At 45.1% G+C, this 13,787-nt stretch overlaps 1 protein-coding gene across 1 annotated transcript; it reads right to left on the reverse strand.

Moving 5' to 3' along the window:
• Positions 1–272: 272 nt before the first annotated feature.
• Positions 273–10,639, reverse strand: LOC115246978 (fidgetin-like). Its single transcript, XM_029827166.1, has 3 exons — positions 10,500–10,639; positions 9,567–9,824; positions 273–3,882 (listed from the first exon to the last, which is right to left on the reverse strand). Exons 2-3 carry the CDS (start codon positions 9,589–9,591, stop codon positions 2,738–2,740), a joined length of 1,170 nt encoding a protein of 389 aa, XP_029683026.1. The 5' UTR covers positions 9,592–9,824; positions 10,500–10,639; the 3' UTR covers positions 273–2,737.
• Between the last annotated feature and the right edge of the window lie 3,148 nt (positions 10,640–13,787).

The following is a 13,787-nucleotide window of genomic DNA, read 5'->3' on the forward strand; positions in this document are numbered from 1 at the left end:
TTAGGAGAGGACCCTATAGTGCCCTATAATCCAGTGCACCTTATGTATGTGTTAGATACAGAAGTAGCACCCGTAACTGAGACTGCGCCTTTAAATACGGTGCGCCTTATACGGTAATTTTAAATGTTGTAACAGATCTATGTTTTTGTATGGAAAGAACAGAAAAGGAAACATCTTTACTTGTCCATTCTAATGTCTAGTGAAACTGCAACAGCTGGAATCTTAATTGTTTCAAGACTAATTTCACAGGCAAGAAAGACAACAGGAGGTTTGACGTGATATCTTCATTTCCATTACACAACAGCCTTTAGTGAGGTAGACTACAACAGGTCAAGAACTGGAAACACTGCTCTGTGAAAGGAGCGAGTGAGATGACAGGAGATAAATATTTCCATGAACAAAGTCTTCAAAATGAGGTAGAAACGGTTAGAGGAAAATGTACATGATACAGCAAAAGCACAACAGGACAGCAGAGACTGACAACACTGATTTTCTTTCTCTCTGTTGGACATTTTTCAGTGACACCCCCCACCCCACCCCCACAAAAACAAAACAAAAAAAAATGTCACCATCTGTTTCAACTTGTAAAGCACATTTCTTTCCTGGCACTAAAGAGCATTCATTGGTTTTTGCCTTAAGAGCTTACAAAGACATCATTGTCGTTATTATTATTTGACTGCCTCGTTATTCATCTTAGCTCTTGTTGGGCCTGTGTGATGAGGGCAGGGTGTGTTTTTACCCCACACACAGTCACATTCCAAATATGTTTAAATGAATATGTTCTTATATCTCTAAAACAGACATTGAAACACCTTAAGTGGGCAGTTTCAGATTAATGACAGGCTTAAATTTTATGATAAAAATGGTGATAAAATTGGATCCACTTTGTCGGCAAAGAAAAAGAGCTTCTTCCAGCTGCCTAACTGGCTTATTGGCACACCATATTAGATGATGGCTTGGTGGAGAAAAAGAGCCACATCTCAGTTGTTAAAGGTTTAGAGGTGTGACTGTATCAACCATTCTAACAGTGTATACTATTAAACCTGTCCAAGAAGGTCAAAAGACTGATGAAGGAGTGAAAATGGACACATTAAGACATTAAAAAACCCAGATATTTTATACCATAATATGTGTTTTGTCTTGATATGTCAAAGGTCATATTATTAGGAGTGCTTTGTTTTCATTTAGCCATGAAACCCGTTTCCCACTAACTACACTAGCACATAACACGTCATTCATTTCTCCACCAAAACCTATAAGAGAATTACATCTATACATGAAAAAAATATGCTTTATATATCTAAAGACATCAAAGATGTACATTATGGCATGTATTGTCATTAACAAAAGAAGGAAAAATCAGAATTACATTCAACGTTTCAGGCCTTGTTTCAAAAACCTCAAGTTTTTTAGAGCCAAGAAGCTGTGTGTGCATGTGTGTGCATGTGTGTGTGTGTGTGTGTGTAGTGTGGGTGTGTGTGTCATTGCTCTATTTTCATCTTGCGCTTTAAAGCTCCCTACAAACACTGTCAGGTTAATAATATACATTCTTTTTATCATTCTGAGGTAATCATATTCTTCCTGAGTATTCAATAACACAACTATAAATCATCCGTTTGAGACACAAAAGTAAAGAGAATGTGTTATCTTTTTTTTTTTTTTTTTTTTACAAAATTAAATCAGAGCAGGCAAGCAGGTTGATCTTCATAAAGAAAAAGTGGCCATCGCTGAAAACGCCCGATGCAAACCCGCGGGCTTCATTTTTGGCCTGTGCATCCAACTGAAGCGAAATCAAGGCTTTCAAACCATTTCCCCCAAAGCAAACACATTTGTATTTTCTCACTTCTGCATCATCATCATCATGGTTTGCATTTTCTGTTGAAAATATACCTCTCCCTTTTTTTGGATCATCAAAACTCCTCCAGTAAACAATGTGTTGGGAAGATGCCTTGCATATACGCGTGTACGGTAACCTTCTGATGCGCTTGATGAGCAAACATATAATTATCCTCTTCATCCCTCACATTAAAACCTTATGAAGGGCGGCACCATGTGTGTCTGATAAGCAGCGTGATATGTGTAAACTAGAAAGAAAAAAAATTGTCTGAGTAGCTCAGAAGGAGATGAAGGAAACAAAGAGGAAAGGCTGAGGAGACCGAACAGTAAAGGTCAGGGGGAAAGAGTGTGACAAGCAGTGTAACATTCATTTCTCTCGATCCGGTGAGACACCAGCCTTTGGAGTTTATCGTGTAAATAAGCAGTGATTGTGCTAAAGGTTGTGTGGCAATCTCACCATTTCACTTATTGCTTCTCCTGCCTTTTTGGTCAGTCGTGATTTTTGCGGCAATGTTGTAGAACTGCTTGCAGTGAACATAGAGAATGGCTACAAATTTTTACACCAACGTCTGAAACAGCAACGTGGCTGTACTGCAAATACAGTAGTGGAAAGGAAATAAATAGGATCCTGAGAGAGACAGACACTCATACATTTAGAACGTCTTAAAGCTGTTTTTGTAGAAGATGCCTTAGCCTTAACCCTAAGACTTACCTCAACCTTTTAGCGCATAAGGCGCCTCTAAATCTTTGGGGGGGAAAAAAACATGTCAAAATATCAAAAATGAAAGACCAGTCTTGTGCTCTCACATGAAATTAAAAGTTCACTCATCCAGGTGTTTGTTGATTTAGCACCTGGTGGCTTCACAGAGTAAGAGAATCCTCTGATTGGGGTTTGTGGTGGTCAGCGTCCTCCGCTGGGGTCCTCGGAGCGTGTGTGCGAGGCGGGTATCTTCATGGACATTCTCTGTTGCTGGGGAAAGCTGTGCTCGCCTGGCACGCTCTCTCCCGCGAGGCCTGAAGGGGGGCTGTAGTCCCTTGTCCCACCATAAGGGGGAGACATCAGGGGCTTTAAAGGTTTGAACGACTGTGGGTCAGAGGCAGATGTGCTCATGTCATAGGCATTGCCATGCCCTTTGCTGTTTCCATGGCCATTGCCGTACTTTCTATAGCGTGATCCCTCTCCTTCTGTGCCTTCTGCCCCCTCCTCTGCCATCTCGAAGGCCTTGCGTTTTAGAGGTATGCCTGCCTCTGAGCTTGCTCCAAGGCTGTGAGATTGGTAACTGTAACTGCCTCCCACGGTTGGCCTTGGTGCAAGAGGAGTGGGCGCGCTAATCCCAGAGGGCAGGTAGGAGGCACTAGGGTGGTTGTATCCAGAGGACAGGCTGGTTTGGGGGTAGCACCCCGGGGGGTAGTTGTATACAGGAGTGCTGGCACTGTAACTCGGCACCAAAGTGGAGGCAGCCTGTAAAGAGTGCAGAGGGGTTGGAGGAAGTGCTGCACTGGGCTGTGGGCAATATCCTGAGGACAGGTAGGTGCTATTGTAGGTGGGTGGGTATTCCTGAGACGAAGGAGCACTGCAAGGGCCGGCACCACTGTAGCCTGGCTCAGATGCCAAGTTACTGCTAACTACTGTCACGCTACCCGTGGCTGGGATGCCCACTGATGCAGAGGCCACCTTGGCACCCGATAATGTCTCCAGTCCAGGGTAACATTCAATGCCTTGACCGAGAGGCCATTGCTCGGGCTCGGTTTTCATGAAAGTTCCAGACTCAGAATATACCCCTGTGGTGGGGCGTTCGTAAGAGAGCTCTAGACCCGAGTACTTCTCAGCATAACGTTTGAGCAAAGAAGAAGCAGTCAGGGCTGATATGTCGTCACTGGCCCAGGGGTAACCTGCAGGGCCAAAGCCACGGCGGGCTGCTGTAGAGTAGGGATCATGTTTGTGGGCAGAAAGCGGGGAGGTGGTGGAGGTGACATCCAGGTCTTGCTCAGGCCACTGAGATAAGGGGGCAGCGTGCTCCGGAGACCAGTGCATCTTCAACAAACCTGAAAGAAAGAATTTGAAAACATAGTCAAGAAAAACACTCGTCTCAATATTTATAAAAGTAAATTTAAAATGAAGTAGCAGTACGTTTATATCACCCCCTCAATACTCTGGATTAATAATTATTTGCCCTTATAAGTGTCTTAGCTTGCGGTCTCTTTTCCAGAATCATGTCAATGCTTAGCCCATGCCCCTCTCCACTGTCTTAACCATGCAGGGGACAACAGCTCTAATCTTTATTTGAAACCAGAAGCATAGCCCCCAGCCTGGTCTCCACGGTGATAAGCCTCTATCAGTGTGCTCACTGCTTTATGCTTTTGCCTCTTGCACATTGGAGCCATTGTTGTCTCTGTGTGACTCTCTTAGCGCACAATCCACCCCCACTGGGCGTGTGATCTAATTCAGCCCAAATCTCAGGGGTCTGCTGGACAGGGGGAATAGAGGGCTGGTCCTGCTTAGTAACGTCCTGCAGTAGTTTTTTCCCCCATGCTGTAAGGGAAGACTGTGAACTTTAATGTAAGTGCACCCATTTTTTGTACAGGCAGATTTTCATATTCCATTTGTGATTATACATTCATATTTACACAAACGGAGTAATCCTCTGCTTGGGTGATTGGTTGTTTTCCCCTGGCTGTTGAAGGCCTTGTCTTTTTTCAGCAGGCGTTAGGATGGCATTCCAGAGCATTATTAAACAGTCCTGACCCCAGGCCTAGGCCACAGGGGCTTCCCTAGAACGGCACCAGACAAGAGGAAGATACCTCTGTTGGAGTCTGGTAAAGATTAATAAAGAAATCAAATAATGGATCACAAAATATACATCAGCGCTAATATCATGATGCCCTCTATCCTGTTTGAAACAGATCTGACTGTTTTCTTTTTACTTATTTAAGGACTCTTTTATCTTAGCTAACACACACACACACACACACACACACACACACACACACACACACACACACACACACAATACAAGTCTGCTTGTAGATTGCGCCAGGTCAAGTCACATGTCATTCCGACTACCAGATGGGCCTCAAATGATCCACATGTAGATCCCTAAATTAAATGATCCTTCAGTCCAATAATCCCACTCATCCAATCCACCACGGAGCTCTGGACCAGCCGACACTCCTGCCTGAATCAAAACAAATCCCTTTGCTGTGGGGAATTCCAAATGGCGACCTTCTTCACCACAAAAACATTGCCATTAACACTTTTAGCAAAAAATCTCTGCAGAGACTCAACACTGAAGAATATTTCTGACTGTATGCTCAGTTTTGGTTCTTCGGGAGTTTGCTGTGTGTAAAAAAGCTGCAATTCAAGTGGTAAATGTACCAAAATACTGGACAATACTCTGGACTATAATCTCACAACAATGAATGAGGAAAATCCCCACGAGAACCTTGGTTTATGAAAGATCATATGATACTCACTCGTCATGATGACCACAGACGCAAGCTAATCATGCACTGCTTTGCCTTCATACTACTCCTCTTTGTTCTCCTTCACAACGCTCTGTTTGACTGATCAAATTCTTTTTCCATTCCGCAAACCGGACGGATTCGAGGTGACTGGTAAGGTGCACCAAGAACCAGAGTGAAGAAACCAGACTAATGATGGATTAGAGCTCGGAGGGCTTATGGGAGTGTTGGCGCTCGGTGACAATCTGACAGTCATGGAGAAGAATTTAAGCACCACCAGTTTGAGCTTAAGGTTTGCGACTCCTCCAATGGTGTTGTGTCGCGGCACCATTCAAAATTTAAATTCTAAATGACTAAAACTCTCCTTTTCTCTGCACACAATAGTGGAGTTTCTCTCTGAACACATTACATCGAAGGCAACATTGCCTGCTTGCCTGTTTTTTTGGATTAATGCAAACCTACTCACTGTTCACTAGTAACGTACCATTGTCAAAACAAGGATATTAGGGACTGTGGCTGCATTAGGAGGGATGAGCAGTGGAGCCCCTAACCCTAATCTACTACCTCTTATTGTTTTGGATCTCGGAAAGAGCCCTGCAGGCTCGGTCATGCTTGGCTTACCAAGCGACAGAGATGAGCATTAAGCCAGATTGGTGCAATGACAGCTTTCCTTAATCATCGTGATTATTGTACCATTGAAAGGCCCCGGCGTTTCATCCTGCAGTACTTTAGCTGAAGGACACATCAAATGATTGGAAAGCCGTGGAGAAGAGGGGAGAGAGATGGCGATCAAAGGTCGAGGCTTTGAGAGCCGTTCGTTAAGATCTTCCTTAGAGTGCAAAACGTTGTCAGGTTGACTTTGTGGCTGCTTCTGTGCTTGTGTCTTTACAGACACACCTGCATTTCTACAGGATCCTAACTGCCTAGCAGGACCCTTGTTTCCTTTCTGACACAGTATGCATTCACTGATCTACACGTGGATCACCACCACCTTGCAGATTGAGGAGATTATTAACTACTCTAATTCTGTGCTGCACTTAAAAAATTCAGCACTGAGCTGCTCCATGGAGCCTCTAAAGAGATTTAGCCTCTCTCCTATCTTCATCACACTCATACATTTTGTGAAGCCCACTCAAAAGGTGATTAAATAAATCAGGTTGAGTGTGGTAGATCCGTTAGCTATGCCTTTGTACAACAATCCACACTGTTTCAAGCCAGCAGTCTGATTTTTAGAGTGTACAGAAGTGTCCAAAAAAAAATAGGCCTGTGGCGGTTTTCAGTTAAACTCTTCTGATTCATCAGCATGTGCACACTTGCACCTTTGCTTTGGTGCCAAGGGGATGCGAAGACAGGTCAGCAAACATAGGTAATGCAACACTTACGGATGACAGAAGGAAGACGCTGAACAAGTTTTACAGAGTTGTTCATTTTGTTCTCTTTTCGGTGACATTGCAAGGGAGGATCTGCTGGTGTCAAAGTCCTGTTCGTGTCTCAACACACGAGAGGGTCACTGGAAATGTAAAACTGACGAATAAAAGGAATTTTCTTCGAGGACTGATATTTTGAAACGCATCGTTTGTCAGGCAAATGTAACCCCGATTTATTGACTTGAGGCAAGAAAGAATTTGCTCGGGAAAATGGATCTCATGCTGGAAGCGTTCCTCAACATTTCAATTTGACCACATGAGGCACAAACATCAGCATTCCTGTTCCTGATTGACTACCATAATCCCAGCAATGTCGTCAATCATCTGCACCGGTGCAAATGGATTTCTGTCTGTATATCAAGAAGTGACAGTCGTGCCTAACGTCAGGAAGCCCCTAAACACAAAAATATACACCCCTTATGTACTTTCATGCATAAGCAGGTCGACCCACCTTTGGTGCTCTAAACTGAAATCATCAGCCTGCAACTAGAAACTACTACTACCCAATCAGGAATTTCTTCGATTGCAGATTGAGTTTGTAAACTCGGCAGATGATTTCCTGCGTAAAGGAAGCACAATAATGCAAGTCATGGGTGTTTTCTCAGGGGAGGCAAGGTTGGCCCGTCGGCCACTGCATGGTCAGTATGAGTAATTAGGGGTTGATTAGATGAAAGTGTGCGTGGGGGGAAGGGTTCCGACTGGAATGGGATTTGGGGGTTGTTGAGCATCAGAGGCTGGGTGACTAGTAACAAAACAAGCTTTCAGCAGCTAAGACTTCTTGCTTTGGGCTTTGTTTTAAGTTATTGCTATACTCACATTAAATACAGACCATTACTTACACACAAAGAGGCTTTTACTGTTGCCAACAGCCAGAAGAGCTCTTGGTCATCCGCAGGATGACTCAGACTACTGGAATTCCAGGAATCTAACCTAAGATCTATTTACAAAGCACATATCCTCTCCATACGCACCCGCACACTATCCATTCCGTGACCCAAGGAAACGAGCAGAGGAGATGTTTAGGTATGCAATGTTTTTGCGCTGATGCATGAACCAGCTTTCCGTTCATGGTTATTGGGTCATTTGTATTAATTACAGAGAATTCACGCCTGTAAAATCAATACATAACAAATCAAGGGAGAAATGCTGCATGCAGAATATCAAGATACTTTTAGCGTTAAGCTAAAGAAAGCCACTACAGGCGTACACACTGCGTAGTTGGCTTTGGTGATCTTGCTAATGGAGTAAACAAAGGTGAGATTGTTATGTAACTGCTGACCATCTTCTCCAATGCAGTGCGTGGAGCCTGAAGCAGGAACTGCTGGGCAGAAATCCCACCCTTCTCCCTTGTCCCTTCCCCCCCACACCCTTTTTTTCCTGCAGGCCAGGATGGTCCAGCAGGCCACGCCGCTGTCAGCCAGGCGGCCCCGCTTGCGTTTCTGTCTCCACTTTTGCAAATCTGTAACCAGAGATTTGCTTTCCTGCTCTGACAGCACGAAGCAGAATTTACCCTTCAGCGCTAACAGACGTGCCGGGACGCGCGTTTCTTTTCTCTGAGCGCTCGCCGGCAATTGAGCCATCACAGACGGACGCAACTTTTCGTTGTGTCTGTTCTTTTTTTCTTTTACTTTATTTCCATTCTCCCCCTCTCCCAGTTCCCCCTCCTTCCTGCACCATTGTAAAGACTGGACCGTGTGTCCGCGCTTGTGGTCAGTCGTCCCCCTCCCCCACGGCTTCAGCACACACACATGCACACATGTGGCCTGGCCCCTCTCTGCTTATTGTGTCCACTCATATATCAAGCTGCAGTTGACCAGTCTCTCCTGTCCTCTCCATCTGCCCTTCACTTTGCTCTCTCTCGGCCTCTCTGTCATTACACTAACAGCGGACCTCTTTGCGCGGTGCGGTAATTTGCCTCACAAACCCCCCTGATTGCTGTTGAGCGCTAACGTTAGTGCGTAATGTTTAGTTGGCCCCACCATACAGGCCTAATGAGAAGCTGCTGACACCAGCTTACTAATGATGCGGCTTTCATTCACAAGAATCGCTTTGACAGCGAGGATAGATGCTCATTACTCTCTCCATGTCACTCTGGCCCCAGGGTCCATAATGAGGTGTGCGTGAGTGAGATTATACATTCTCCTGGATCCTCTTCCAGGGCGGCTTGTCAAAAGAAACGCCAACAAAAGCCCATGTGTAGGTTCCATGGACAGAAATATAACGTAATGCTGCGAGAGCCTTTAAGGGAGGAATGTGACATTCGTGCGCTAGTAAAGACTTTCTTGCTGTCTGCCGCAGAAACCAGAAACAAGAACTGAATCCCTGCTGCATTATTCCTATCAGGTTAGAGTTGTAATCCTGTTATAGCTCAGTCTAATCAATATCGCGGTCAATCAATAGGAGTATATTCATCAAGCTAAGATAGCAACCTCACAATTAGCAGTTTTGTGTCAGAAATTAATTGGATTTATTCTGCTATTTTAGATGATGCACAAAGTGTGTGAATAGATTAAGGTCACGCCGTTGCCTGTGTAAACAAGTTGTTGCCATATAGTCATGTGAAATAACAGCAACTGACCACTTTCTGTGAAATTCCTCAAAGCAAAGCCTGGAGACTCAGCTGTCAAAACCATTAGCATATCTGCCATCTTCAAATGACTTCTCAACAACTCCCCCCAGAACCACGGGAGATGAGCCCCAGACAAAAGGGTTGGAGCCAAACTCAGTGAGGTGGTCCAGAAAATGAATCTAGGTCCTGTTGTTTCCATGCAACATGCCAAACAGTCTCATGCATGTGGTTGTGGTGAGCATAGAGAAGGGGGGCGGAGAGTGAGGACTTACTGTATGAGAGGACTGGACTGAGCATTCTGCAGCCCTGGTCCCAGATGAGGAGGAAGAGGACCAGGTCCACTCGGTGTTAGTGTAGGCACGGCCGCATGCTGCGGGGTCTTCCTGGATGACTGCTAATGGTGCTGCTTCTGCTTCTACTTCTGCTGCTGCTGCTGCTGACTGGGCGGCTGCTGGTTTGGCTAGTGACCGTCCGCTCGCTTCCCTCCATGGTTCATTTCACAGATCAACAGTCCTCCGACACACTGCCAACTGAACAGAACACACACGCCAGGGGCCCGTCCAAAATTGTCGTTAGGCTGTCTGCTTCTCTTTGATGGAATCACTAAAGGTTAGTTTGAGGTATCGGCAAAAAATATGTAGAATGTGCAGGTGCTGGGAGCAAGGTGTTTAATATTCCTGCCAAAATGACAAATTATTACTTCTCAGGTGCAAGCAACATACTTTATGTTCGTTTTCAATGTTTGTTGTGAATCTGTCCACACATGCACGTGTGGGTGTATGTGTGGACGATCGAGAACCGCTTGAAGGCTAAAAGCTCTGACAGAAAAGGAGGCTTTTTGCCTCCAACAACAAAAACTGCACGGCTGGTGGAGGCAGGTTGGTTTCTAACTTTTTGACGCCACCAAGTTTCAGTACAAACAGTGAGCACAGACGCAGAAGGAACTTTGTCCTCTCTGCAGAGCGAGGAAGTCTGCTGGCTAACATGTGGGACGTAAAGGTGAAAAGGAAAACAGAAAAGGGGGGAAACCTGGAGAGCCAAGCTACAAGCATGCTGTGCGCGCAGATCAAATAAATTATGATGCACAATTAAAAAGGAGACTGAAAAGTGGGATGAGCCGTGGGAACGTGGGAGATGACAGAAATCACAAGAATCAGCAAAACATTTGTCTTTAATGCTGAAAGGTAACAAAGTGCTTTACTGACCTGGTCATGCCTCAGACTTGTTGACAGTTGATTCTGAGTCTAGATCCACAATTGTCCAAAAAAGCGTAGCACGGGCGAGCCGCCTTGCATGTGTGTGTGTGTGTGTGTGAGTGTGTGACTGCCTGTGTGAAGCACGTACTCACTCCTAGGACCCTATCTTTCCCTCCCACTGCCCCCCCCCCCCCCCACACTGCCAAGCCCCCTCATCCCTCCCCCCTTGCTCTCCTCGCCTAGTGACAAGAGAGCAGCACACGCATCCCCTCCCCCAATCAATGCCACCCCTCCCCCTCCCGCTGCTTTTGTTAAAAGTGTTTCAGCAGGAAAGGACAGAGGGAAAAAGTGACAAATCCTGCAGTGTCAGAGAACCTGTTTCCCCTGCCATGTGTGTGTGTGTTTGTGGGCACGCGCGTGTGTGTGTGCATGAATTCTGTACATTTCCCGTATGATCTGAGTCCCACGTGCGAGTGTTTTTGGGGCGGGTATGAGCTGGTGGGACACACACTGCTGAAAAATACTGAATTTTCTTCTTCACTGATCACATGAGAAGTTCAGTTGTTGTCAATGACTCCTATTGATCTGGCACATTGATCTCGGCATTGTTGTGAGGACGGGGGTTGAATCAACCATGTCAATATTACCTAATTCCTGTAGTGTCCCATCCCCCGCCGCGCACAAATAGTTGTACAAATGACCTCCACATTGGCCTCAAACCTCTGACTGAGAAGCAAATTCATTTCATCAGTGGGAAATGTGTCACTATGTGATATTGTGATCAGCGGAGCGCCGTCTGGCATAGATCAGCTCCGGTCCGTAGCATGCAGAAAACACAGCTGTGTTTCTGCTTTTAGAGTTATGGAGTAGGAGGGACGGACTGCTCGTGTTACTGCTGTAAACACTCAAGGCCCTGCAGCTCACACTCCTTCTGCTTTCACTGATGCACAGGCGCACGCACACACCCACTACACGTTTTACACGAGTGGGACATATTTCAGGAGGTAGATGCTGGAGGCTCAGCCGAATTCTGGGATTACAAATCAAAGCTGAGGCCAAGCGTTGCCGCATTTCCTCCATTTGTGATGCTTTTGAGACCTCACGTCAGGTGACTCGACTCCTTTTCTCTCACCTGCTGACAAATGCTAAAATAAAGCAATAGTCCCGAACAACCCCGAATGTGCCGCCCGGTCTGCTCCTTTCAACGTGGTTTTGATATATTCCCGGTTGAAGCTCCCATATGTGCTCTGTTATTACGTCACGGGACGCCTCCCTGTTTTGTGGGCGTTTGGGTCTGAAGCAGGTCACTGGGACAAGTGGCTGGGGGGGGGGGGCACAAAGGGCAGGACATGTGCTAGCGACAGTGGAGCAGAGAGGCCCAGCTGACAGACGAGAAAACCCCTTTTCATAAAATACGGCAAATAAACGGGAGAGATTTACACACAGGCCCCAGCACGTACTGGAGACGGTAACCTTAAACCCGGGTCCCTTGTGGGTGGGACGCGTCACATGATAGCACCCAGGAGAAGCTCAGCTGTTTGCCACTCTAATTCTGTCTGGAGCAGCTGGGTACCGGCCCGCTGCTCCACTGAGCTGTCACACTCATGATAATAGTGCACGTGCGAGTCTGTGTGCAAACAATTGTGCGCACTCGCCATTGGAAAGAAGCTAATAACCTGGGACAGGCTGCAGAGGAAGTAACTTAAGCCACAACAACATTTTGGAGAGGGTTTTCATATTTTTAGGTCGATGACTTCAGAGACAAAGGGAATGGCATCCAGATAGAGAGAGAAAGGACAAAACAGGAAGAGGAACTCTTTATAACAGGAAATGTGTGTATTATTTCACAAGCAGTGTCAGCACAGTAGTGAACAACAATGCTACTGCAATCTACCCCCCCCCCCTAAAAAAAAGAAAGGAAAATGTAACAGATTAACGTTTCTTGATTTTATTCTAGTGTTGCTGAGGTGGAAAACAATGTTTTTTATTCAAGTCAGAGACCCCCCCCCCCCCACACACACACACACACACACACACACACACTAGTGATACGCACTATCATGAAGAGGTTGTTGGTTTTATTCTCATTACGTATTTGGAACTGGTCTCTGTCTGGGAAATGATACTCTACTGAAGAGGCTCAGTGGAACAGCTCCAGCCAGAGCCTGGCAGACACCGTGGGACACGTGCACATTTCCCATCAGGGGCTGAACGTCAGTTCAGCTTCAAATTGAAGCTAAACGTCAGTTCAGCTTCAAATTGAAGCTGAACTGATGTTTAGCTTCAATTTGAAAATACCCGGCAGCAGCTTCTACACTCACATCATAACAGAGATTTATTAACTCTTCATGACCAGGTGCCTCAATCTCTGTAACAAGACTGTTATTACCTATTAATTACAGCTTTGTCTAATTCCCTTCAGTATACTGTGTTGTATAATCATGGCACCCATAAATGTAGAAAGAACAATTTGTTTATCTGCTTTTATGAGGATGACTCAGCTAAATGGCCTTAATCATTGTCCTAAACCCAAGCAGAGGGAATGTTATCAGTTTGTAGAAAAACTGTTTTTAATTGTTCAGATATTATTATATATTAATTATACATGTATAATACTTTATATTGCTTTGGCTGGAATAAAATGAGCCAAGAATATTCTGATGGAACAGCAAATCCCAAACACAGTCACACTGAGATAGGAAACAGAGAGAGAACGCGCACACACAAACAGACACACACACACGGAGGTCCAAGCTAAAGTGGCTCATTGTTCTCCAGTGTAGAGAACACAATATCCAAGTCTAGTAATGGAGGTTAGATTAATTGCTGACAAATCTGTATTCAGCAGTTCCTTTTCTTTCTGCCTGACAGATTTATGACAGAGATTGATGGAGGGGAGGGAAGAGCAGAGAGCTGCTTCTGTGTTGTGAGGAAAAAAAAGGACAACAGCTCAGCGAATCTGACCGAGATAGGGCCAAAGGAGCAGAAGGATTGTTTTTGGTCGGATCATACACATCACTATGTTGTCTTTAAGCGATGAAATGCTCTGAACCACTGGAGTTTTCAAAGTTCTCTGTAGTTTTTACTCTTTTGTTAAATGGAATCCATCCTTCATCAAACCAAAAATAATGACAAATTCGTCAACCTTCTGTTAATTTCTTTCTTTCTTTTAAAGCTAGCCGTGTTGGTTTTTACAATTTTATCTCACTTCCACAATTTGCATGCAGTGACACCCTTAATTAAACCTCCTCCCACATGCGCTAACAAACCAAACCAAACCAAACACTCATAAAACAG

The sequence above is a fragment of the Takifugu rubripes genome, chromosome 19 (genome assembly GCF_901000725.2).
Source record: "Takifugu rubripes chromosome 19, fTakRub1.2, whole genome shotgun sequence".
NCBI classification, from domain to species: domain Eukaryota; kingdom Metazoa; phylum Chordata; class Actinopteri; order Tetraodontiformes; family Tetraodontidae; genus Takifugu; species Takifugu rubripes.